The sequence below is a fragment of the Setaria viridis genome, chromosome 9 (genome assembly GCF_005286985.2).
Source record: "Setaria viridis chromosome 9, Setaria_viridis_v4.0, whole genome shotgun sequence".
In the NCBI taxonomy this organism is placed as follows: domain Eukaryota; kingdom Viridiplantae; phylum Streptophyta; class Magnoliopsida; order Poales; family Poaceae; genus Setaria; species Setaria viridis.
The window spans coordinates 17,930,737-17,958,477 of NC_048271.2; the positions used below are offsets into that span (position 1 = coordinate 17,930,737).

The 27,741-nt window shown below is 45.0% G+C and overlaps 2 protein-coding genes across 2 annotated transcripts; both read left to right on the forward strand.

The window, feature by feature from the left end:
* The first annotated feature begins 17,255 nt into the window (after nt 1-17,255).
* On the forward strand, nt 17,256-18,018 carry LOC117839842 (uncharacterized). Its single transcript, XM_034720269.2, has one exon. It carries the CDS (start codon nt 17,295-17,297, stop codon nt 17,877-17,879), a length of 585 nt encoding a protein of 194 aa, XP_034576160.1. The 5' UTR covers nt 17,256-17,294; the 3' UTR covers nt 17,880-18,018.
* A 4,864-nt stretch (nt 18,019-22,882) lies between these two features.
* Nucleotides 22,883-24,020, forward strand: LOC117836714 (uncharacterized). The gene has a single exon (XM_034716191.2). It carries the CDS (start codon nt 22,936-22,938, stop codon nt 23,701-23,703), a length of 768 nt encoding a protein of 255 aa, XP_034572082.1. The 5' UTR covers nt 22,883-22,935; the 3' UTR covers nt 23,704-24,020.
* Nucleotides 24,021-27,741: the final 3,721 nt, after the last annotated feature.

The following is a 27,741-nucleotide window of genomic DNA, read 5'->3' on the forward strand; positions in this document are numbered from 1 at the left end:
CATGACTTCCCTCGGTACCATAGACTTTGCGAAACTTCCCGCAATGCCATTGAATCTTATTTTTATCCTCTCATTGCCACATCCATTAGGGAGCTGTTATGATGCTGTTAAGTTGGTCAGGAAAAGACCAATCTGCCCCTCCCATGGAATGATGTAAATTATGGCTCTTGTCTTTTACTACCATTGCATGTTCATCCCTCAGACGTGACTCTCCTCCACGGGTTACGGTCTTGATGCTCCTCTGTTCCAGCTTCCCTACGCTAGCCACGCCAAATCTCATTGCTCACAAGCGACGATCTGAACACGCAGCCCCCTGACGAACTGATCCCAGACAACCGTCGAGCAAAACAGAGTAGAGCAACAGGCCGGCCACGGCGCTGCCCTCTTGCTCTTGCCCGGGGCGAAAGGGTGCAGGCGTGCAGCACAGGGAGAGCGAGATGGAGACGAAGAGCTCCATTAACCCGGCAGAAATCAAAACCTTCGATTTTAGCCACACCCTACAGCGGGCGCCAAGTCCAACCATGATTTAGTTTCTTGATTTTTTTTTCTTCCTCGTATATAATCACCGGTGCGCAGATTCAGCTTGAGCTGCGGATGCAAGAGGCCGGGGTTGGAGCGCTCGTGGCCCTGCGGACGCGCGGATGTCCGCTCATGCTGCATGGACAAGCGCGCCACCACTCCTTGGACGACTGGACGAGCCGGCCACCACTCCTGCAGCTGCAGTCCTGCTGCACGGATGACAGGGCCGCCTCGTCTGCTGCAGAATGGAAATACGGATGGAATGGAATCCGAGGGATAAGTTCACCCCAACTCCCAACTTTAGCACTATGCAAAAAGAAGATTCCCCATCACATCAAACTTGCGGTACATGCATGGAGTACTAAATGTAGACGAAATTAAAAACTAATTGCACAGTTTTGTTGTACTTTGCGAGACGAATCTTTTGAGCCTAATTAGTCAATGTTTGGACAATAATTCACAAATACAAACGAAACGCTACAGTGTGCTACAGTACTGTAACAGTAATTTGGCACCTCTAAACTTTGGCAACTAAACAAGGTCTAAATTTAATGGTACCGAAGGAATTTCGTAGAATTTTATGGTACTCAGGGAAACCATGTAAATTTTGATAGCACTAATGGAACTGGCTCTTCATCCATTCAGGGGTAAAAACGTTCTCATGTTTCTGTTTTCCAACTTTTTTTTTTCATTTCGGTATCGTTTCTGAGGTGTACCATTTTCGTTTCACCATTTCTCATATTTTATGGAAACAATTCTCGGCCGATACGAAATTTCCATCACTGTTTTCATGCTGAGATGTGCTGGACTTCCGGTCGTGGTGTGCACCGGGTCAGAAGAAGAAGCAAGTGGGTCAAAGAAGAAGCAAAAATAAAATCAAAGTACATAGCACTCCACTCCAGAAAAAACAGCTTCACTTCACCAACTCTACAAAATTACCTGCCAAACACGTCCAGCTCCACAAACTTCAGCTCTAGAAAAACGTGGAGCTAGAGGTCAGATCCACATTTTTCCTTAGTACCTCAGGGGTGCTCCAAAAACATCAGTTTCAGACTTCCTCGTGGAGTTGGGGGTTATTTACCCACCTTTACCACTCGTTACACAACGTACCGGTTCGTTTCTAATTTTTCCCGAGACTCCGACCTCCTCTTCGTCTCGCCGCACAGAGAAACTAGCTGCTGCAGGGAGGGCGCCGCCGTCGGCCATGGATGGCGTTAGAGGACCGTCAGGTCACCACCCCCAAAATCGACTCTGGCCGCCGCTCCGCCCCTGCCCCATGCGGCATCGGGCTCCCGCCACCACTGCCTCCTGCGGCACCAGACCCGGTGGTGTAACACCTCGTGTTAGTGACAGCCTAAAGATGTCAATGAGAAGTTAGTGATGATTTTTGGAGCAAAAGGAGAGAAATTGACTCAAAGTCAAATTCGAGCCGAATTTGACCGAAATTGCAATTTGGAATTTTAAATTTGGAAAAATTTTGCAAAAATATCAAGTTGAGGCTTGAGAATATTTAGAACTCAAGGGAATGAAGTTGGAGACTAAATCAAGTCTTAAACTCCTCAAGAATGCAGCTGAAAAAGGAAATCAATCAAGTTACTATTCCCTGTCCGTATGCAACTCAGAAAAACATAATGAGTACCCAACTTTGAAATTAGTTTCTGCCTAAATTTCCAAGTAAGTGGGCAAAGATGTCTGAACAGCAGTGAAGTATGATCTTTAGACAAGTTTAGTAGGATTTTGTTGATCAGAGAAAGTGGAGGGATCAAATTTAAAATGGGACTCAAAGTCAGCACTCTTGGCAGTTTCGACCTAGCCACTGAAATGGATTTTTCCAAAGTCTAAAACAGCAGTGATTGACTATGTTTGGAGCAAATTTCAGAGAAATGTAGTGCAAAAGGTGGATGAGTTCATGTGCAAAATGGAATCCTTGTTAGTTGTAGAGCATGAATGGTTGATGGTTGAACTATATTGAGTGGGATTGAGCTACTTAAATCGAGTCAAAAGAAGGGCAAATGACCCTGAACAGTGAATTGTCGAACTGAATTAAGGGGTTCAGAACAATTCAGTTCTACCCGAGATGGAGACTCAAAATTTCGGCTCTAGGATGTTTATCTCGGGTAAAGGTAATACATCAATTAAAGTACTCGAGTTTATCTACAAGTTTGCTTAAGGGACTCTTGGACCGTAGGATTCAAAATCAACCGTTTTGAAGGTCTGAACTTTTGGAGTAAGAGAAGGGGAGGGAAGCGAGTAGAACAGAGACGTGTTGCCGCCAGCGTCTGCGCCCGTTGTCCAGCACGGTGCATAGGGCCACCTCCTCACCCACGCAAGCCTACAGCTAGGACACGGTGGCACTCATGCAAGTAGTGAAAAATTCGTATATTTACTCCTCCCGCCGCCGCTCTCATCCGTTTGCTGCGCTATCTTTTTTACCACCGCAAGCAGAGCACGACCGAGCCCCTGCCGCCGGCCGATTTCCACCGTTTTACCGCCTCCCGCTTCAATTCCTTCCACCCAAATCCCCACCAACACCTTGCCAACAACCGAGCCTACCCGTTTTCCAGCTTCCCCACCGGCGAGCTCTTAGCCGTCGCTGTTTCCGTCCGCCGCCTCTAAACTTCCTGCTCACGGTGAGCTCCTCCTTGCCGTCTCTCTCTCTTCGTGTGATAGGCCTTAGGTAGGTCTGTAGATCGCTAGGGAACCTTAGGAGGAGTCAAGGGTCGTGTTGGTGTTGTTGCCGTGTTGGTCCATGGCCGGCCGCCGGTCAAGCCGCTCGCCGCCGTGGAGGGGCCAGCTCCGGCCGTCTCCCGGGGGGCCGCCGCCGCCCATGGGTGCGCCGTGGTCTGGGGGTGCCTCCCCAGCCCGGCCCCGTCGCCGGCGGGGCGCCGGCCGTCGAGCCGCACCGCCCCCTGCTGCGCCCTGTTTTTGGCGCGGGGAAGAAGAAGACCTGGCGCTTGGGGCCCATGCGCCAGGGAGAAAGGAGGGGAAGAGAAGGTGGGCCGGTGGGCCTGCGGGTAGAATAGGAAGCGGGGAGTAGAGTCGGTCCAGTAGGGCCCAGCGAGAGAGAGAGAGGGTAGAGAGGATTAGAGTGATAAAAGTTGGGCCGGGGGTATTTGGATAATCTTAGGTTTTTCCTTTAATAGATAATTAGTGTAAATTCGGTTTACACCTTTTAAATCACAGGAATTTCTAGGAGTGTCCAAAATTAGTGAAACCAATTTTGTTAGGATTATTTCATTTTCCTTTATGCATTAAAATTCTTATACCTTAGGAAAAATAATAAAAACTTAGGTATTTATTTAATGCCTTTTCATTAAGGTATTTAAATAAATGCTTAACCTTTATTAAATGCATAAAAAATTGAATAATGTTTTCATATTCACAAATTATTATTAACCCATAGGAATTAGGTTTTGAGATTAGAAAATATTTATAATGTTTTCTAAAAATAAAAGAAAAGGCCTAAGGTAGGATTAGTAAAGAAAATAAAAATGGTGGGTTAATCTTTTTTGGGTAATCTAGTGTTGGCTTGCAACTTTATCATGATAAGTTGTGTAGTCACTTGTTGGCTTGCAACTTTATCATGAAGGAAAGTTGTATAGTCTTGTATTCAAAAAGATGCATCACTAACCCCTGCATGTACTATATCGTAGACGCCGAAGCTCCAGAAGGGGAATTCTTGGAATTATCTGAAGGACCTTCGGAGTTTGAGGAGATCGTTGAATTGATCCCCTGTGAAGCCAGTCCGTTGGACAACGCTAACATTTTTACAGATCAAGGCAAGCTCGGTGCATCTATACCTATCTACTTTGGAGTTATTATTTCATGTGTCCAATTATTGGTTATTTTCCATATGAATGCATTAAGTCTAGGAGTTGATTGAAACCTATTATTGTGCATGATCCTACCTTGTTTAGAGGACATCTTTGCCACTTGTTCAATAATTAGTAATTAACCCATGCTTAGCAATGCTTAGATACTTCAAACAACTTGATTACTTAGCTCTAAGGTAAATTGTTGGGTCATACATATTAGTTAAATAAAGTTAGCTTGGAATTTGAAAGGCCGACAGAAGCTAGAGATGTTAGTTCTATCTGCTAAGTTAATTTGGTTAAGGCCCGATTGTTGTCTTAACCTTTGATCAAGTGAATATCACCTGGTTGCTTACTGGGTATGGCACCAGTAAAGCCCGGTAGGTTAGTTGACTCTCTAATCAGGAATATTTCGTACTTGTGCTTGACGTGCTGGAGAATGGCAGAGGCGTAGCCTGAAACTCACATGGAGATCGGGCCAGATGTGGGGTCCCATTTGGGGTGCGTCCCTGGGTTCGGGTAGTCTTATTCCCAATCCTTGGGTACGCTAATCGAAAGGTCGTTATGTACAACCTAGACAGTTGTACATAGCTGGTGGTCAGGGTGCTCTCCTGCAGGATGTAAATTGATCCAGATCTCCGCAATTCTCGGTTATGAATGCACTTGATCACTGTTAAGCATCGTAGTGTAATCTAGTGAATGTAATGTCTTTCCAAAATTAATATGTTGTATGACTTACTTCCTACTATTGCAAAATTATTTCTTTTCGCCATCTAGACTGGTCAGGTAACAACTCAATCTGAAATAAAAGATAAAATTAAGGTTTCACTAATAGTAAGCTCTTTTAGCAAAATGTGAGTCAGCCAGTACACTAAACAGCTATCATTCAGTTTCGGAAAAACTATTATATTGGTTAGTCGGGTTAGTCTTGCTGAGTACCCCATACTCAGGGGAATCCTTTGTTGCTATTTCAGAGCCGCAGCAGGAGTCCGCCGAGGAAGAAGCCCCGAAGAACTAGGGTATTTTTACAAGTCTCGTAATACCCTAGAAATAAAACTTAGATGTTTATCTTTCATCTAGACTGGTTTATATTTTAAACTCTTAGAACTGCTCTAACCTGCATTATTAAGTTGTTTCAAACTATGGTCTGTAATAATTCGCACCTCGGTATGTGTGTAAAAATGTAATATTTTTTGATACCTTCCCATCGTGGAAGCGATCCTGATGTATGGCTATGGAACACGTCGTGGATATTTCGAGGAGTCCTAGGGACACTCGACGGACTACCAGACTTATACTGTTTTAAGTGCGTTTCAGATAATCGCTGTTCCGACAGCGATTAGGCACACTTAAACCAGTTTAAGTTAGGTGGTTCCGCCACAGGTGGCCACCGCCTAGTCCGCTGCCGCCCTACTAGAGCCGAGGAGGAAGAGGGGAGCGCGGGGGGTTGCTAGAGGCCTTTTTCCGCCCCACCGCCTAGTCCGCTGCCGACCCTCTCTAATCGTCCGACCCCTTTTTCCGCCTCGTCCGACCCCTTCTGTTCGTCCGACCCCTTTCCGCCTCGCCCGACCCTGTCTGTCCGCCCGACCCCTTTTTCTGCCTCGTCCGACCCCTTCTGTTCGTCCGACCCCTTTCCGCCTCGCCCGACCCTGTCTGTCCCCCGACCCCTTTTTCCGCCTCGTCCGACCCCTTTTTCCGCCTCGTCCGACCCCTTCTGTTCGTCCGACCCTTTTCCGCCTCGCCCGACCCTGTCTGTCTGCCCGACCCCTTTCTCCGTCTCACCCGACCCTGTCCGTTTCGCCGACCCTTTCGCCGCCTCGCCCGAGGACTCGGCTGTATCCTTTTCCTTGACCCGAGGGTATATGTGTAAAATCGGGGACTTCTCTGCGTTAAGTCTGAGGACCCCCAGCACAGCTATTCCTCTTGTCTAAGGGTCAGATCATAAGTTTCTTCCCATCCGACCCTTTTGCCTTGCTCTCCACCAACTCAAGTGAACTTCTCCACTTTTTCCGTAGCTTTGCTACAAGTTTCTGGGCTAAAACTTGCAAGCGTTGCTGTTGAAATAACCGTCTAAAGTGCTAACTCTTGCTTTTGCTTTCGTGTAGAGTTGCATCTCGCCGACGGCGTCTACGAGCTGTACCCGGCGCCAGAAGAAGGAGTTGTAGCCGAGCTCCCGCTTCCAGAAGCCGAAGCCGCCCCAGCAGAAGACCCGTTCCCTTCCTCCTCGCTTGAAGGCAAGCCCCGGAGCATGAACCCCAGTTTTCCCAAACTTGCGCATACCTTCTTCATCATGCTTGTGCATTTACGTATAGGAGTTGTTTGCAACCGTAGCTGCATGACTTAGTTCCTTGATCTAAACACTAGTTGTTGGACCGAGTAGTTGCTATGCTTAGATAGGAAGCGGTAAAAGTCGAGTGATTTCTTGTCACTCGTGAGTTGTAGGAGTCGGTTGTTCCTCTTCTGTTACAACTATAAGGACGATGGACGGGGCAGGGTTTTGGTTAACTCTTTGGTGGTCGGCTGATCGCCCCGTCTGTCTATGAAATCTGTTAAGGCCCGACAGTGGTAGTGTTCGTGATCAAGTGTTTGAAAGTACTAACCTCATACTCAGTATGGGATGAGGAAGCCGAGTACCGGATTGAACCTAGATGTGAGCGGTCGCCCCATTGTCCTTGGAACGGAGTTCCCCTACGGCCGCACGTGGTGGCAAGTGTGGTCACAGAACGGCAGAGGCCGGGTTTGTGGAACCTTGCACCAAAGGAAATGGGCCCGACACGGGTTAGGGAATTGATGGGGAAGGCCGACACAGGAAGCGACCCTCGGTGGTGCGCGGATGTCGTGAGGTTAGGTTCACCATGCATGGTTAAAGAACTCGAATCGATTTGTCTGCCTCTCACAGTTTGAGACTGCTTGATCGTTATGCTACACTGAGTAATAAAGAAATCTGATGATGACATGGTCTTGATGATGTTTTATATACCCTTTGGTTGGTTCTATGTTTGCTTAGAGTAAGTTGTTAACTTAGACCGGATAATGAACTTAGAATCCAAGCTAAAACTTTGAAAATAAGGATCTACATAGTGCTTTTGGCAAACAAACCCCTCAGCCAAAGAGCCTTACATGTCCAGAAGTGGTGGAGTAGCTTACTCCCAGTTGGTTAAGTCTTGTTGAGCTTAGTAGCTCAGCCTTGTTGTGGCTTTCTTTTTCAGGTGAAGTTGCTGCTCCCGAGTCTTCTCCTGTTGGCACTTGGCCACCCCAACTCCCTCCGGGTTGGACGGTCGAGTGGGATCCCTCCTCGGATGGCGAGGAGAGGGATCACTGACGTCCTGGCTGGCCTCACCAGGGATGTCCGACCCCGACGAAGTAGCTTCCGCTTGTTTTTACCTTCTGTTGTTTTTCTTCCGAACTTGTTAAAACTCTGATTTTTACTAAGTGTGTAACAACTTGTAATCTACTGTTGGACCTGTTGTATTCTCTGGAACCACTCACCTTCGTGTGGGTTTTGCTAAACTCGATCCTGTCAAAGTGGTTAAATCGGATGAAATCCGACGGCATCTCGAGTTAGCACGATTAAGGCATGAGTATCGCATGTTAGGCGACTTAACCGTGCCTTAATTAGGCTAATCCGAGGTGGATCCGCCACACCCACGCACTGCTCCTCTCCTTCTCGCCGCTCCCCTCCGCGGCCTCCGTCGAGCCGCTCTTCGTCGAGGCCAAGCTCCACCAGCAGATGCGGGCCCAGGACCACCAGTCGCGGGGAGCCGTGCCCAGGATCGCCTACCTCGTCTTCGGCTCCACCGGGGATGGCACGCTGTGACGGACGCTCAGGGGAGAAAAGAGAAGGGAGAGGAAATAAGGAGGGGAAAAGAGATGAGACTGACATGGGTCCATTCACAAAAGGGTAAAATATACTATTAACAATAAGTCCTCGTGTTTTTGAAGCTGGAGCACTGTAATCAACTAAACACGTACAACAATTCCATGTTTTCTTGAAGTTGATGGAGTGAAGCTGCAATTTTGTGAAGTCGGTGGAGTGGAGCTATTTTTTCTATAGCCCCTCAGTCTGGGCGGATATAAACCAGGGGCGGATATAAACCGGTATTTTCCATATTGTAGCTTAAAGGGTAGGTCCAACTAGCTCCAATTAGCCCATAGTGGGCCTAGGCATTGTCAGCCTGGCCCAGTTCCACCCCTGAGTCCCCTTGATTATTGAACACATGAAGGACTTAATGCATGCTTTTTGGGCTACTTGACGTGCATGGGAAAAGGTACAAGATGAGAAAGGGGGTTAAGTGAGAGCTTGGAACCAATTTGGATGCTGGCTTGTTGATGTGGCGTACCTGGTCGATCTGCATGCTTGGGATAAATCTCGTAAAGGAAATAAGGCCAAAAGCAATATAGACTAAAAAGAAGGAAAAAGGATGGGTTGGAAATTGGAATTGATGAGAAAGATAAGATTGGACCCACGTGAGATGGATACAAATTGAAGAGATACTTGGCCCTAGGATTGAAACAACAATGCCGTTAGAATTTGAAACTATATTTGAACTGAGCAAAATCTAAGTGCTTTTGAAAGAATTTTGAATTCACTTTTGGAAAAACATTTATGCAGCTAGTATGAATGCAACAAACAATTTAAACTCTAGGTAAAATTAGATTTAAATTTTAGAAAATTATACTTCCCATCTAAATTGACAGAAAATCAATTAAAGGTTGATACATTTTAGAAAAAATAATATTTTATTTTTAATGTTATCTATTCATAGCCAAGAAGTTTGTGATCATCACTACTCCCTCCTTCTTGTAAGACGCCTGCACCTTCTTGTAAGACGCATGTAGCCCAAATTTCAAGCTTTTTAATCTTTTTTTTTTGAAGAATCAACGGGGTCTAAGAAAATCCACTTGAACAATTTTCATTTCTTCAAAGCGGGATAACAAGATCAGTCATACATAATTATTACCAAGGACGGGGACCAAGATACATAATTGGATAGAAAAAGAGAAAGGGAGCCACAAGGGATTACAAATCGCAATACAAACCCACCACATCGAATAAAAAATAAGGACGGAGAAGGTACAATGGGCCGAGCCAATTCAAGCTCCAAGGGACGAAAGCCGAGGAAGCACCGGGGAAGAACCACCATGCAACAACCTTGCATGCCAACACCACCATCTTTGCATACGAACGCCAAGCACCTTAGGAAGCCCAATTCACAGCAAGGGAGGCTGGCAACGGGAAAGGATTAACCTCGACCTGAATCACTCCTCACCACAAGCTAGAAAATAGACTGGTACTTTGTGTCGGAGGTTGGTCATGGCCGCTTGCAACTAGCGAAAAGCTAAACAGGAAGCCAACAAATTCAGCGCACTACAACACGCACTGGGGGAGGATTCCCCAAAGGGGAGTGCAATAGAAAATTAGCGACCAATGCCAATTAAGCAAGGAGGGGTGAAGACGATGCAAGAGCGAGCAGTTGCAGAAATTCAGTTGAGCTAAGACGAAGGTCGTCGAAGGAGAGTGAAGGGAAAATCTTGCGGAAGTGAAGCACCTCCCCGCGCGTCGGGCGCGACACTTTCGTTGCATGGCAAAAGGCACTTTCATGAGCATGAGCATGTGTGTGTGAGAGGTTGAATATATTTTACCGATGTTATAACAACCTCATGGGCTATATCTAGTATAGCATATGATTCCACAAACTTTTCATGGGAACACTCAAGTTCCTTGTGAGTAGCTTGCAAGGCCATATGTTTACTAGTGAGCTTCTCAAGTTGAGCTACGAGCACTTCATTGGCTTTTTCTAAAGATGCTACATAAGGTAGAGATTTATTAGCACATGTATAGTCTTTTGCCAATAAATCATACTTAGAGACCAAGGAGGCATGATTGGATTTGAGAAGCTCAAGTTCTTTAACCAAAGAACTTGACACCTCAATCTTTTGGCTTTTCCCTTTCTTGGCCATCAAGCACAAGTCAACTTCATCATTTGATGGAGTGGATTCTAGGCGAGATGAAGCTTGGCTTGAATCTTTACAAATACCCAAGTCACACATGGGGCTAGTTGCTCTGCTTGAACCGGTCTGATCGGTTGGCCCAACCGGTCTAACCGTTTCCTGTAGAGGAACTGTGTCTTGACTTCTTTGGCCTTCTTCTTCAATGAGAAGTGACACTAGAGTATCAATGCTAAATTTTGGTGATGTAGAGCACTTTTCAAGTGACTTCTGCTCTGCTTGCTCTTCATCATCACATTCGGGCTTTGCATACGTCTCCATGAGAAGTGATATGCAAGAAGTTAGTAACACAAGCATTAAGTTGCTTGTAATCTAACTGCTCTTGAGTGATATTGGACCAATAAAAATGGTCAGTTTCAAAATTCGGAGGAAGAATGCTAGCAACTAAAATTGCTCAATAGATGGACTCATGGTCCTAAATGCATTGAGTATATGAGCAGACCAAGAAGCATAGTTTGAGCCATCATAAGCGAGTGGCTCACATGATACCTCATATGTTGTCGACATCTTTTCTCATGGCGGTTAAGCTTGAATGTGAGTCCAAGCTCTGATACCAATTGAAAGGACCGAAATGTCGTCTAGAGGGGGGTGAATAGGCGAGTTGACCAATTTGTAAAACTTCAACCCACTCAGCAGCACTGCCCAGGGCAAATCGGTCAGATCGGTTCACCAGACTAGTCCGGTCCAGGCAGGGTGGCACACCAAGTGCTACTCAAGTCCCTCCTTGACTTCTAGCACCAACCAAACTTGGAGAGTGGCTTTTATAGATAATTTCCCGACAGGGAAAAGTAGTCCCTGCACACAATACAATCACACCCAAGTAGATCAAAGTGGAAGCATAAGTAAATTACTAGAAATCAACAAGTGAAGCAAGCCAAATGAAGACACAGGGATTTGTTTATCCGAAATTCAAATTCACCGTAATAAATCCTACGTCTTTGTTGAGGAGCCTATTGGAATACGAGTCTATTTCAACTCCCTTCCAACAAGCCGGGTCTCTTTCAACCACTTTCCTTGTCTCCACTAGATGATCTTTTTCCTTGCGGAGGCAAGATCGCAGCCCTCACAAACTTACCGCTGCTTACCACACCTTGGGAGCTAGCCAGCGACGCCTAGCCGTATAGGAGGCACACCTCCAAGAGTAACAAATGCTTCAAAGGCTTTCTCGAGGTGAACCACAAGTGTTCAAGCTATGGATTGCTCTTTTCAGCTCACTAATGCTCACACAAGATCACTCTCTCAACCCAACTTAAAGATTTCTCAAGAATCACTCAAGTCTCACAAAGAGAGGTTGAGGAGAGCTTTTCTGGTCACTAGATGATGTCAAGAGCATGTATAACCGGCAGTCCTCCAAGAAGGAGGCCAAGGGGTATATATAACCCCACAAACCAAAAACTAACCATTGGAGCTAATCAAACCAGTCAAATTGGCTGCTAGACTGGTTAGACCGATCTAGTTTGAAAAACTAGCCGTTGCCCTTTGACCGGTCAGGCCGATCTACCAAACCAGTTAGACCGGTTTGGCTAAGTTAGCCATTAGCTCACTGAACCCCTAGACCGGTCAGACGGGTTTGCCAAATCAGTCAGACCGGTTTGGCTGAGTTAGCCCCAAAACTCTCAAACACTCATTCTTGGTCCACCCACTGGTTGAAACGATCATTGTTAGCTGAGCTGGGACAGTTAGCTCACTCAAGGTTTTTCTTAAGGCCAATCTCATGTAGGTTAACTAAGAGCACTTTTGGTGTTGTCAATTAGCTAATGTTGTATCCCTTTTTATAGTACGGCTTACCTATACTCAAAAATAAATATAAACACTATATCATCCACTTGAGCTTGTAAGTCTTCATCCATGCCATACTTTGATCAATAGTCGTTTGAGGGCTCTCAACATAGCTATCATCTTGAGCACATCCATCTTGAGCTAGTGACTTAAGATTTTCCCTTGTTCATGATGAGATATACTTAAATCCTTAAGTCACTCCATTTTATCAATCACAATACATTAGATGCATTGCATTGCTTCCCTCGGTAAGACTTAGATATGATAGTTCAAAACTCCTCGGATACTAGCCACTTCACCTTAGCAAAATGCACATAGTCCAAGCCGTCGCTTGACCAAAGCTTGCTTAGTCCCTCGCTCTAGTATCTCACTTGATTTCTTCACCTATTCTTGCCACTTTGAGTTTAGCTTTGCTTTTGACATCAACAATGAAATCCCATTTGAAATCCTCTTCAAATGCTTGTTCTTGATTGATAAAGAATATCTCATGAATTGCAAGCTTCCAATAACAAGACCAATATGTAACACATAAGCTCATATCTTTTTTATCATATGCACATGAAGTCTTGCAATATCTATTTGTGAATATCACTATTCTTTTCTTAATGACCCCTTTACTTGTCAATCAAGCTATCACATGATTTGGAGACTTATAAATCAACCATAAAACATATCCCCAAGTTTTACTTCACCATTTCTTGTCATTGATCATACAATTTCATCACGGGATCACATACTTACTTACTTTTCTTTATTGTGAGCCATATAATACATATTCAACTTATGAGACAATATCACATCATAAATATGAGAATAAAATCCTGCTCATAATCTTAAGCAAACAAGTTAGTCCTTTAATCATTTTGTCATTCAATTCACCAAAACCCACTTAGGGGCCTAGATGCACTTTCAGTGCGGAGGTGAAGCACCTCCTCATGCACCGAGCATGATGTTTTCGCTGCACGACCACTGGCGTCCAAAGACCGAGGCACCACCGGCCCTCCCCAGCGACCGAAGCACCGCCGCATCCAAAGAACGCGGGATTGGTCAGAAAGGAGTGGGAGGACAGCAAGCTGAGGGTAGCCGAAGTCATTGCTAGGCCACTGCCGACGAGACATGGAGGAAGGGTAGAGCCTTGTCTAGATCAGGGACCGGCAACGGAAGCAGCAGCAAGGTGGGAGCGCGCTCATGCCCCCAAGGCGGACACCTCGAGGGGGAACGAACTCATGCCCCCAAGGCGGGGCGCGTTCCCAAGCAGCAGCACAACGATGCCAGGGTGGAGTCGGTGCAGTCACGGCGAGGCCCAAATGCAGCACGGGGATGAACGCCCCGATGTTGCGCTGCTGCACGAAGGAGCCCGAGGACCCTTGCTACCGCGACAGCTGCGAAAGCGAGGATGCCAGCGATGCGACAGGCATCGAAGAGCAGAAGCGTGGCGCGCCGTCAAGCCCCGCTCTAGCGTCCGCCATCAACGCCGAGGACGATTTGCAGGAGCGCGATGGAAGAGGCCCGCGCAGACGCACCGGCGGTAGCCATGAAGCCCCTCCCACCAGATGGTGCAATGACATGAGGAGGAAGGGGCACGGGCACTGAGCGGCTAGATCGAGCCCCTGTTGGCCGAATCTAGCACCTAACCGCATCTCCAAGCAGCTACAACACCCATGGAGGTGATCGGACACACGCAAGAAGAAGCACCAAAATCCATGAAAGGAGGGGGAGGGAAGGGCACGGGACACTGGGGGCTGTTGCTGTGGCTCGGAGCCCGCCATCGGGGAAGCCACGGTGGTGGCAAGAGGGGGCTCGCCCCGCCGGGGGGCTGGTGGTGGCGTGAGGTTGTCGCCCCTTGGATTGGCTTAGGAGGCCGAGCGTTTCCGCCCAGTTTTTTAATCTTCGACTGGCTTATAGTCTTCAAATTTGTAGAATATCATTACATTCATATTTGAAAGCACCTTTTGCGATATGTCAATTTTATATAGTCATGAACGATGTAATATATGACATATGAATGGTTAAAGTGTGGCATTGGAGACGCATTGGGTCAAACCGCGCCTTATATTTTCAGAAGGAAGGAGTACAGTTTATATATGTGATCAAGTGATATGTCTATTATTTTTCTGTGTGATGTACCAATGTTTAACTGTTTGGAATCCAAAAGGACGAGGCAAGGTTTTAATCTTCATGGATATTACCGCATCAACTTGGATGGATCATTAACAGTTCATGTACGGATCAATTAAATACAACACAAGTGTACAACTTGGAAACAATCTGCTTGGACTTTTTTGAGATGAAAAACACTTCCATTAAACTCCGGCTGACCACATATCGGCAGCCAGTGATATGTTTACATCAGCTGGCACATCATCAGGCTCTTTTAGGGTGCTTTATACTACTATTTAGTGGTATAGAGTATAGAAAAAATCTACCGTCCATCAGTAAGAGCTAATTTAGTTCTCTCAATTCCTCATAGCAGCTTCATGAATAGGTTAAAGGTTGGGGTTAAACATGCAAAAAGGTGGGACTCGGACTTGATTGATGTAGGTGGAATTTTCCTAGGGGTTATATGCAAGCTTTACAAGACACACAAATTAGGGCTTGTTTATTCTTTAGGGACCTTCATGCAAAACAGGAACAAATCGTATTCCTTGTTGATCTACCGGTGGCTTGGCCTTGTTGGTCTAGGCGGTGGCTCTGGTGGCCGGCCTTGTCAATCCTCCGGCGAGCGAGGACTTCGGTAAAGGCAGCGAACGGAGAGAGGAGGTCGTGGGGGTTCCATTTGTGGATCTTCGGGCGCTCACTAGCTATGCGGTGTTGGTACAGGGTCTGAGGGTGGCAGAAGCGCTGCCTGGCTCGGCCTGGCTCGGCCATATATGGCACACGGTGTGAGTGCCGGGCCTCGTACGGGAGAGGGTTGGGTTGGGGTTGCGCACGGTGGCGAGGACGAACGTTGAGGGGTGCACCTGCCTTGTCCGGGCGGCCGGATCGACAATAATATCCTTATACTATCTATACTACTCCGCTATACTATCTATACCATAAGTGAAGTTTCGAGTAGTATACAATTAATCTTGACCATTAGATGCTTCTGTACTAATCCTTTTCTAATACTAGTATAACCTAGTATAGTGTACCGTAAAAGAGGTCCTAGTGTGCTAAACTAGCCCCCATCACTATTGGAAAAGCGCCTTCGGTACCGGTTCCTAACCCCCTTTAGTACCGGTTGTGCAACCGGTATTGTTACTTCGGTACTAAAGGGTGGGCCTAGGTCAAATAATCAGTACTAAAGGGGTATTAAAAATAAAAAATTAACAGCGCCCGGTCCCGCATCTCGCCGGCCGTCGGCGAGCCCGGATCTCACCACGCGCCGCTGCTCCATCCGTGGGATCCCGCCACCGTTGCTCCATCCGCTGCCGCCTCTCCATCCTATCGTACCGAGCTCACTAGCCGCCGCCACTCTGTTGCCACCGCCGCCCCCAGATCTCATCGCCGCTGCCGCCCCTGGATCTCACCACCGCCATCGCCGCTCCATCCTGTTGTGCCAAGCCCACTAGCCGCTGCCGCTCCGTGCGTCGATTGCTGCCGCGGCCGCCGCGTCTCGCCCCGTCGCCACTCCTGGCTTCAAGCACGAGGTGAGGGGCGAGCGGAGGGGGGAGGCCAGGGAGGGAGGGAGGGAGGGAGGGAGAGGGTCGGCGGTGCAGTGGCAAGACTTATTGGAGAGAAGCAGTAGCAAGACTTATTGGAGATTACCTGACTGTATATCAGTGTTGAAATAATCAAATAAAACCACATTGTATATTATGAACTGAACGGAAATTAATGTGCACTAGATATTCTAGCTAGTAGCTACCAACTGCTAAGTCGCATGCAGCGTACCAGTGTTCAGTGTTTTTGAGGGCTCGAGACTCGTAATCAGGAATGTCATTGTCGTGCATGCCAAGCCCTATCAAAAATCGGTCGTCTTGTTCTTGTGCTAGCAGTGGCATAATCTCAAACTATTTTCATTTAATTTTCTTGCTATATATAGTCATTCTCATTGGTTCCAGTTACCAGATGCATCGGATCCAGAGGACGACCCTCTTCTAGTTTCAGTAGTTTGCAACACAGTATTGATATTTGTTAAGTTTACCCCACTGCTACACTTCTACTAGCTATTACTGAAACATGCATGCCTCCTGAAGCTATCTGTGCTTTCATGGGTTTCCTGAGAATGAAACCGTTTGGAAATCGCTTCATTTACACAAATTTTCAAACTTACACAAATTTTCATGGAAGCCCATAGAGATCGGCAAACCTGATATCCGTTTTCGAAGTCATGGTAAATATATAGCTTTTATTATTGCTGATGACATATATTTCTAACTATTTTTGATAAGAGAGATTTTATTACTTTCCAAGGTTTTACATATATTTCTAACTATATATTTCTAAAAGTTCTATTGAACCTTTTTAGATGCCAAGATTAAGCTAAATAGCTTATATTATATGGAGTATAGAGTAATAACATCCAGTATGTATTCAATTCTATGGAAATCTTGGGGTAAGTGTCCAATTATCTATAGAGTTAGATCCCAACTCTGCATCTACTTAAGCCAGTTTGACTTTAAATAACCTCCTGCTATGCATGAGTTTAAATAACACTGCAGAGTGTTTGACTTGAATAAATGGAGATCAGGTGACTACTAGAAATATATACTTCATTTATTCAAGTAGTTCAGAAAGAAGAGTACACTTGCTATATATTCCTACAAGATCTGTTTCCATTGGATACGGTGCTACATATGATTACCTTGCTAGCTACGTATACATTCGATTTCAGGATATGTAGAACTAAAAGAAAATCAATGGATATTTTTTTATATAGGCCTTGCACTTAAAGATTGCAGAGAAGACGTTCACGCCTGATAATATGCATCTTATCGAAATGTTTGGTCTAGATATGTAGCCCTTGAAGTAAGGAATGGACAGCTAACCAAGAACAGGATTTTACATACAGATGAACTAATTAATGCCATAGTGATCACCAGTGATCCAGATCTGCTTAATTAAAAAAGTCACCAATAGATCTTGGGTATGGAAGATGATCTCCATCTACATCACCACACCCATGCTATAAATACCACGCAGTCATTGGTTCACCGGTCAGCCCTTCGCTTGTTAGGTTTCACCAAGCTCAGAATGGGTAGCAGTAAGCTTATAGCACTTAGCCTTTTTGTGCTCTTAAGTATTGGATTAGCCAATGCTGTTAGAGTGGCTAGGTACTCCAGTTCTCAAGGAACGGGGGAAGGAGGGGGCAATGGTGGTGCGGTTGTGAATGGTGCTGGCTCCGGATCTGGAAGCGGCTCTGGATCCGGTCAGACTAGCGGTGGTGCATCACATGCGAGTGGTGGAGGCGGCGGCAGTGGTGGTGGCTGGTCACAATATGGTGGTTCTGCGTTTGGTGGTGGATCCGGCACTGGATCTAGCTCTAGTCTATCTGAACAGGGATCGTCTTATGGCTATGGTGGCACTACAAATGCCGGGGGCAGTGGTGGTGGCGGGGGCGGTGGGCAAGCTTCAGGAAATGAGGGATCTAGTGGGTATGGTGCAGGTGGTGGTAATGGATCTGGCTCTAGCGAGACAGGCAGAAGCTACTACAATCCATATGTAACATATGCCAATGCTAATGCTGCTGGTAATGGAGGTGGCACAGGTAATACTCAAAATGGTGGGAGCGGTGGTGGTAATGGCAGTGGCTCCGGGTACGGTGATGCAGAGCCTTAGAATTTCTTGTATGATCTAAAGCTAGAGTCCTAAATATGTTATTAATTTCACTTTAGTTATAAGATCTTTTTTACTTTATTTTTTTCCTTTTTGATGTACTGCCAGACAGGGACTAATAAAGGGCTCCATTATTGATAAACCCAATAATATTATCTTCAACAAAGTGTGAAGATTAAGTGAGTGTTTTTGTTCGTTCTCTCGTATGCCAGATGTCATTTGACCGTACATTTCCTATAATATTAGTTCCGTGATCTTTCTTCTAAAAAAAAGTAATGGGCTGAATCGGTGCTTAATGCATCAACAAATAAACAGAGAAAAAGATTAAGCAACAATCCCGCTTCAGATAATGTTTCTTAGATAGATTGACATACCTTTCTTCAAATATCAATGTATAGGTTTATCAACCTTTCTATATTGTGTGACGAACATGCATATGCCCATAGTTTTGCTCTGAGCACTTAAAAGGTGCTGATTAGCTGGATCACGTATGTACTTACAAGTGAAAGATTATTGAAAGCACCAACAGTGGTTGATCTAGGATTTACCAAAGAATATGCCACCATAATTTTTTCATGTACAATTTTGTATAATGCATATAGTAATGGTATGATCCATATATAATTTGGTAAACAATTTCAAGATTTGACCCAGCATAAATTACAATACAAATAATTCAAAGATATTAAGTTCAAAATAGATACATAAAAGAAGCTCTGACACCTACAAATAGTTCAAATTAAAGATGATTACTCTCATTCTTGGCCTATTTGTTTGAGTTTCCTGACAACTTCTCAGCGTGAAAAGTTAGAAGCTCAAACAAACAACAAACTTCTCATGCAGCTTCTGGAATGCTGGAAGCTCAGAAAAGCTGAGTTTGTATGGAAAGCTGGAAAGCTCAGTTTTGTGAGTTTCTCGTAGCTTTCTGAGCTCAGAAAGCTAAACACATCTTCTAAAAGCTAGTAGTGACTTTTTAGAACCAAAAAGCCAGCAACAACTTTTCAGAAAATCTCAAAAGCTGCAGCTCAAACAAACAGGCCCTTATTTGGTCTACACTTTTCTAAAGGCCATGAAAGTCTCAATTATGTCTTGTTTTTGAAAAAAGAAATGTGATGTCTCTATTCCTTTTCATAATTTCAATACTTCTACAAATAAATAAGCGAGGTGTAGCATTAGCATTATTGATGATTAATTTTTAAAGAATATAATTAGATAGTGTAGCTGCGGTTTCAAAATTGATGTTACATATGTAGGAAAAAAGTTTCAAAATTAATATAACCACATTTATGAGCACAATACCTTCTCAGTCTTAAACTCTTGATCATGTAAGCAGTAAGCGGCCAAAAGGTCCTGATATTTATCTTGCTCTCTGAGGACCTGATGGAAAGGCAAAATCCATTAGTATCAAGATTTGACACCGTGCGAAAAACAAAGCACGCACATCATTGCCAAACTCATGCCACCTGCACCTGGGCATCACTATATGTCTTTACGATAGGTAGTAAGCTTGAGTATCTTTAGGGCTCGTTTATTTGAGCTAGAGAGCTTTTCTGAAAAAAAAAGGTGATGCTGGCTTTTGGTTTCTATGTTCAGAAAGCTAATAAAAGGTCAGAAAATTGAGTTTTTCATCTTTTCTGGACTTTTGGCTTTCCAGAAGCTGCACAAGAAATTTACTATTTGTAAACAAACATACTCATCTAGAAATGGCCCATCCTATATATATTTTGCAGGCCGAAAACGGCTCAGAAATATTTTTCCATCTGCGCAGACCATTTGCTTAAACAAAATAGGAACGGAGAACACACGGTCTAGGACAACAAAATATAGTAGCAGATGAAACCTGCAAGTCATTCAACATTTTGTATAGCAAATGTGTCGAAGTAGTATATCTAAAATGTTAAAATAATACATTTAAAATATTATACTAGGGCATTTAAAATATTTTCATTTATTAGAAAATATAAAATATAGGCATATTATATTCATTTTGTTAAACAAATTCTAAGAAACACTATTGTTAAAACAAATTCACCTCTGAACCTATCCCATCCTACCATCCCGCTCCCAGCCTCCCACAGCCGGGCGCCCGAGCCTTAGGAGGTGTTTGGTTCTTTGAGCTAAAGTTTAGTCCGTGTCACATCGAATCTTCGGAGGCTAATTAGGAGGAGTAAATATGAGTTAATTATAAAACTAATTGCACAGATGGAGGCTAAATGGAGAGATGAATCTATTAAGCCTAATTAATCCATCATTAGCAAATGGTTACTGTAGAAGCACATTGTCAAATCATGGACTAATTAGGTTTAATAGATTCATCTCGCCGTTTAGCCTCCATCTGTGCAATGGGTTTTGTAAATAGTCTATGTTTAATACTCATAATTAGTATCTAAACATTCGATGTGACAGGTGCTAAAGTTTAGGGGTGGGAACCAAACAACCCCTTAGTTGTGCGAGATGGAAGAAAAAAATCAGCAACGTTCGCTAGGCCCACACGCACAAATCTTAAAGCGGAAGATAACTGGTTTCTAGATAGGATTTTCGTCTGCACCTTCGTGTAATTAGGGGGCGTTTGGATGTCGCATTAAACTTTTAGAGGCTAATTAGGAGGACTAAATATGAGTTAATTATAAAACTAATTACACAGATAGAGGCTAATTCGTGAGACGAATCTATGAAACCTAATTAATCCATGATCAACACATGTTTACTGTAGCATCACATTGTCAAATCATGGACTAATTAGGCTTAATAGATTCATCTTGCGAATTAGCCTTCATCTGTGCAATTGGTTTGGTAATTAGTCTATGTTTAATACTCCTAATTAGTATCTAAACATTTGATGTGATAGTAACTTTAGGAGGGACTAAAGAACCAGAACCAAACACTCCCTTACTCAAGACACTACTGGGGCTCCTATATGCCTTCTGAAAGTTAGATAAGCAACTCATCTTTAAAACCCATATATAATATTTTTTAACATCCATCAACTATTGACATTTATCAACATTGTTTTTTAAAAAGATGTCTGACTTAATTGTTACAAAAATTTTTTTGACACTGCCAATATTTTTTATGTATACTAACATTTTTCTTTAACTTTTTTTACATTCACCAACATTATTGCTCAACAATTTTTACATGCACCATTTTTTTTCATTCGCCAATATCTTTTTATTCAACATTTTTTTAACATTCACCGAATTTTTTATGTTAAAAATGTTAAGATTCATCTACAATGTTGAGATAGTTCATTGGACCGTTCTAGGCCAGTGATTGGATTACAACTAGGTTATAAATGTTTAGTTATCTTATCGGAACATAGATAGAAAATCTCTACACTACTCGCGGGAAGGAAAGAGGATTAGACTGGTCCTAAGGCCCTTGTGAGGACGTGATTAGGCCCATGCATGCGAGTTGAGCTGACTAGTCTTAATTCTCGGCCCTAGTTCTAGCGTGGTGAGTCTTCGTTGTTGTTGTTGGGTCGCTGCGCGGCGGGTGGGGATCGTGGCCTCGTGGGCCGGGCAACGCAGCCGACCTCTCTCTCTCTCTCTGGCAGCGAGCGACTCCCGGCACTCCTCGGCCTTCGGCTCCATCTCCGGACGTGTCCGGCGAGCATTCCCGCGCCGTGTCGCATCGATGATCTTAGAACCGACCGATACCGTCGTCTCAGAAAAATACAGGCACGGCAAACGGAAACTTGTTCAGGACAACTGGATCCATGATTACGCATTACTCAATGTACATCGAGCCAAGTTATCTTAGCGTGGCGCTCATGCATGGCATGGGTCGCCTCGCCCGATCAATTGCACTCTCGAATCGATGTTCTAGTAGTATTACTGTGTAACCTAGAGTAAGCCACGCAGCAACTTGCATCGCATCTCGCATGCCTCGACAACGGAATCCCGTCGATCAAGATGGCTAGGATCTGTCGCTTGCTTCCTGTTCATGTTTACTGTACGATTGATCATCTGGGGCTCTGTACGTCGGAGAATCGACTACGAAATTCTAGGTCAACTATCTGCTGCTGCTGTAATTTTGCCACTAGGTCTCTCTCTTTTTTTTCTTTTGATAATTCAGTAGGTCTCTCGTTGTTTGGATGGCTATCATAACGAGATCAAGTTTACACGGTGTTGTTAATCACTGAAAGGAAACGCCTAGAGTGCCTGCAACAACAGGCTCTGCTGCTTGCGTTGAATCCGAGGTCATCGCAGGGCGGCAACAGCACGAGCATCGAGCCGGGGAATAAGTCCAAGTCAACACTGTGTCGCTTCACCGTTTAAACAAATGAACTCTACCACTCGCCTAGAACGAGCAGTGGAGTGGACTCAATTGTTACTGATGGGCCTGAGCAAACTGCACCGACGAATTGAAGCAGCTCATGGTTCCAACTTCCATACCAAAGCGTGTTCAAGTGCTCTTACTGAAGTTATGGGTCTTCGCCGGTGTAGAACACCTGCATGTTGTGATCCTATTTTTCTTTGATCGAAAAATGGGAGAGTTGCAGTAGCAACTGATGTACTATATGAGAATTGAACTTGAAGCAACCGATTGATGCCAAAGGACCCAGAGTCCTCTTGTCCTGTTTGCTTGCAGTATACTGTCATATCCGTGTGTGTCTGGACTCGAACTATGAAGTCGAACAGAGCTGGCGTATAGTTTCATCAAGGTGAAAAAACAATATGACAATGTGTCTATGTCGATGGGAATCTCTAGCTCTGAATTCTGACACAAACCGAAGCAACAGCTAGCAAATTAACTCCAGAGACTTTCTACAGTTCTGTATCACAATTAATTGCCGCCAGAGTTAAATTAACATTTCAAGAGAGATGGCGTCATGAAAAAAGATGCTAATGGTTTCTTTGATCGATGCGGTCAACAGTGCCACCCAGATTAGAGAACTCCTGATCGAATCTCACTCACATGGCTAGCCATCTCCCGACCCAACGCGGAAACCCTGAAATTTCGCGTCCATGCACGGCCTCCAGCGCTATAAATACCCATGCAACCCCCAGGGCTCAGCATCCACCTCGGCTCACTCACTCCACCGAGCTCACTGGCAATGGCTACCAGCACCAGGCTCGTGGCTCTTGGCTTCGCCGTCCTCCTGGCCATCGGCTTCTCCGATGCCGCGAGGGTAGTTAAGTTCGGCAGCTACGCCTCTGCCGGAGGCGGTGGTGGCGGTGGGGGAGGCGGTGTCGGATCGACCGGCGGTGGATGGGGCGGCGGCTCTGGCGGTGGCGGTGGTTATGGCGCCGGCCAGAGTAGCGGCAGCTGGTGGGATCGCTTCGCCTCCAGCGTAGCTGGCGGCGGTGGTGGAGGCCAGGGCGGCGGCGGTGGCACCAACGGTGGAGCTGGTTCCGGCGGTGGGTCGGGCTATGGTTCCGGAAGCAGTTCGACTGCGGCTGCAGGCCCTAGCAGTGGCAACTACGCCAACGCTAATGGCAACGGCGGCGGCGGCGGCATGGGCGGTGGTGCCAATGGCGGCTACGGCTCTGGTAACGGTGGCGGCGTCGGCAAGGGCCAGGGCGAGAGCGGTGTAGCATTGGCACCAACTGGTGTGTACAACGGTGGCGTCGCCGATGCTACCGGTGGCGGTTCTGGCTCCGGTGGTGGCAACGGCGGTGGCGCAGCCGGAGCTCCAAGCTACGGAACCGGAGGTGGTATTGGTGGAGGCAGGGGACAGGCCGGCAGTGACGGCTCCTGGGGCTCAGGTTTCGCACAGGGTATTGGTGCTGGCACCGGCGGCGGTGGCGGTGGCGGTTCCGAGGGCGGCTCCGGCGGTGGCGGCGGCGTTGGTTCCGGATCCGGCAGCGGTGGCATCCACTGAGATTTCCCTAGCTTGCTTCTTGGAGCAAACTGCAGGAGATGGAGCCCAGCATTAGTGTCAGTCCATTTTGGTATCCTTCGTGCAATTGAGTTTTCATCTTTGAGAGTTGGTGGTTTTTCCGTGTTTGTTTCAGGCATTAGTCAGGAATAATGGGCTTCGTGTTATTGTAGTTGGAGTAGGTAGTCCAGCATGCAACTGAGATGTAATGGCTATCTACGAGTATGCAGCGTCATCTTTTGTTGTTCCCTTCGTTGTTGTAAACCGTTTCTCATCGATTGTCAATGGATGTTACTACTTTTTGTTTTTCCCAAACCAAATTTTAGTGGTGCTTTTGAATTCTTGATCTCTTGCAGTCTTCTCTTTGTCCTGTTGAATGATTAGTTGTTGCAGCATTATTGTACAGTGGCTGGCATGCATCCGGTAATTTGGATTTCTTCTGAACCCAGCGTTGGTGTCAGCTGGGTACTTGAAATGGACGAAGCAGTGAAAGTCTAGATCAGTTGTCACAGTGGCATTTCAGGTCTACCGAAGAGTAAGGTTCTTTAGTCTCTCCTGTCACATCGAATATTTAGATACTAATTAAGAGTATTAAACATATACTAATTATAAAACTAATTGCACAGATGAAGACTAATTTGTGAGATGAATCTATTAAACATAATTAATCCATGATGTGATAATGTGATGCTACAATAAACATGTGCTAATGATGGATTAATTAGGCTTAATAGATTCGTCTCACGAATTAGCCTCCATCTACGTAATTAGTTTTATAATTAGTTCATATTTAATTTTCTTAATTAGTATTTGAAGATTTGATATGACATGGACTAGACTTTAGCTCAAGAATCCAAACACCCTAAGTGAAAAAAAGGAAATACAACCAAAACACCGGCAGTCTGGCCCAAAGCCCAAAACACATGGAAGATGGGCGTACCATTTTGGCCCATTACGACAGGCATCCTGTCAGTAGATCTGTCGCACGTTTGGGAGAGTGGCATTCCAAAAGTTCTGAACTGAGCTTGCATGATTGCACGCACAGAACAAAGCAGAGCTCACGCCTCAACTCATCCTAGACCCTTTTTCTATTATGGAATATAATAATCTCAGCCGTTGCATCAGTTGTAGATGCACAAAGTGATTCGTTATTGCACCTCTGATTTTTGTTAAAAGAAAAGGCATACAGCAAAAGTCATCGGGAACCAAAAACATGACTAAAAATTCAGGGGCGTAATCTATTGCTGAACTTGTAGCCATACTTGGCGAAGATGCTCGTCACTGTAGCTTCCAAACATTGGCATAATGGCATGCTTCTTTCACATGGCATGAGACCTCTGTTGAGTCCAGGAATTGAGTTTTCTTTGAGAGTTGTGATTTCTCCTTGTTTGTTTCATGCATCAGTCAGGAATAATGGGCTTCGTGAATCGTGATTGCACTTCCAGTAGGAGATGTTATGCATCGTCATCTTTTTTGTCCATTTATTGTAATCCGTTTCTCATTGATCGTTAGTGGAGCTTGCTGGCTTTTTGCTACATTTTTTCCCAAACAAAAAATAAACACTGCTTCTCTTGTAATCCGAATGCCTTGCTGTTGAAGCATAGTATAGTGGTTGCCATCGGAGTTCTTCTAAGCTAAGAGTTTGTGTCAGTTGGAGACTTGACATGTACTTACATATGCTGCGGCTGCAACTACAGCAGCCGATACAGCAATCGAACAGCCGCTACAGCACCTGTGTTGACAAAGGAGGTTGCAGCACCTGCTTGCTAGGCCGCTACGGCAGCTGCTTGTGCTAGCCGAATGGCTGGCTGCCAGCCGCAGCTGCAGCCGCTGATAAGCTCAAGCGGCTCACTGTGGTTGCATGTTTATACAAGGGAAAAGTCCTAACAGATTACAATGGAGATAGTTACAAATAGAGGTTTAGCTGGTGTTCAAATACATCAAGAAGTCTATCTCTATCTCTATCTATTAGCCAAACCATAATCCATAACGCCAAATATATCTAACGATTACAAACTGCGTCACATACGACGACAACTTCTAACAGCTCCTCTCAATCTAAACTTCTCTTTCTTTTGAGATTTAGATTGCTCTTGAATGCCTCTAGCATCCCACACGGCAATGCTTTGGTGAACCCATCTGCAAGTTGATCTTTGGAAGCAACCTGCCGCACCTGTAGTTGCTTATTCACAACACACTCTCGAACAAAGTGAAAATCAATTTCTATATGCTTAGCTCTTACATGAAACATTGGATTCGCTAATAAGTATGTCGCGCCCAAGTTGTCACATCATAAGCAAGGTGGCTGATCTATCTGTATCCCAAGTTCTTTTAACAAAGACTCCAGCCATATCAATCAGCAGTAGCATTTGCTATTATATTCAGCTTTTGTGCTTGATCTTGAGACAGTAGCTTGCTTCCTAGCACTCCAAGAAATCAAATTCGGACCAAAGAAAATAGCAAAACCTCCAGTCGACCTTTTATCATCAATACTTCCTGCCCAATCAGTATCAGAAAATGCACTAATCAAGGTAGAAGGCGACGCTTGGAAATTCAGTCCAAGATCCAAAGTAGACTTGATATACCGAAGTATCCTTTTCACAGCAGTCCAATGCATAGTAGTGGGAGCATGTAGAAACTGACAGACTTTGTTCACTGAGAACGCTAAATCAGGCCTAGTAAGCGTGAGGTATTGCAATGCACCAACAACATTTCTATACCTTGTACTATCATCTGAACTCAACAATTCACCTTCATGCTTAGATAGCTTTTCACTAGTAGCCAGCGGAGTAGATGATGGTTTACAATTCACCATACCTACTTGTGTTAAAATCTTCTTTGCATATTTTTCTTATGTTAGCAACAATTTGCCCTTTTCTCTTTTAACTTCAATACCCAAGAAATAATTGAGATCCCCCAAATCTTTTAAGGCAAAGTCTTTTTTGAGATCAACTAGCAATGCCGCAACAGCTTCACTTGATGAACTTGTGACAATAATATCATCCACATAAATCAACAAATAGACTGTGACATCTATCCTTTGATAAATGAACAATGAGGTGTCTGATTTTGACGCCACAAAACCAAGAGCAATGAGTTTAGAACTCAATCTTGCATACCAAGCTCATGGATCTTGCTTCAAACCATAAATAGCCTTGTCCAACTTGCAAACAAGATGTGAAGATCCTTTACTTTCAAAACCCAGGGGTTGCCTCATATATAGCTCTTCTTCCAGAACACCATGAAGAAACGCATTCTATACATCTAATTGTTTGAGACACCATCCTTTTGAAATAGCAATTGAAAGAACAAGCCTGACAGTTGCAAATTTTAACCACTGGACTGAAATTATCTTCGTAATCAATGCCATACCGTTGTCGAAAGCCCTTTGCAACAAGCCTTGCTTTATATCTATCTATTGTCCCATATGATTTTCTTTTAATTTTGAACACCCATTTGCAATCAATAATATTGTTACCCTTCCTTTTTGCAACCAAATGCCAAGTCTTATTTCTGATGAGAGCATCAAATTCATCTTGTATAGCTTCCTTCCATCTAGGATCACTTAGCGCTTCTTGAAAATCTTGTGGTTCCCCAGTAGCCGAAAATAAACCATACCTGACCATGTCCTTTGAACTATTTTGGTTTAGTTATGCTACTTTGGAGCCGTGTTCTCCTTCTCAGTGATGAAACAGGAACCAATGACAAATCTCCAGGTGTTGGATCAGCATCGAATGGCGACGCAGACTTGGGCGCAGGTGCGGACTCGCCCGCTGGCGCGAAGACCCCCCCCCCACGCAGAGGAGTTAGGGAGGTTGGAGCCGGCGCGGCACACGTCGCGCTAGGAGAGGTCGGGGTGGTCGTGGTCAGGATAGAACCCGATCCAGGAGAGATCAGGGCGGTCGTAGTCGGGCCAAAACGCGATCCAGGAGAGGTCGGGGCGGTCGCGGTCGGCACGCGCGTCGTGCCAGGAGAGGTCGGGGTGGTCGCGGTCGAGCCAGAACACGATCTAGGAGAGGTTAGGGCGGTCGCGGTCGGGCC

Coding starts and splice junctions, on each gene's coding strand:
- LOC117839842 (XM_034720269.2), top strand. CDS start 17,295: ATGGGTAGCAGTAAGCTTATAGCACTTAGCCTTTTTGTGCTCTTAAGT.
- LOC117836714 (XM_034716191.2), top strand. CDS start 22,936: ATGGCTACCAGCACCAGGCTCGTGGCTCTTGGCTTCGCCGTCCTCCTG.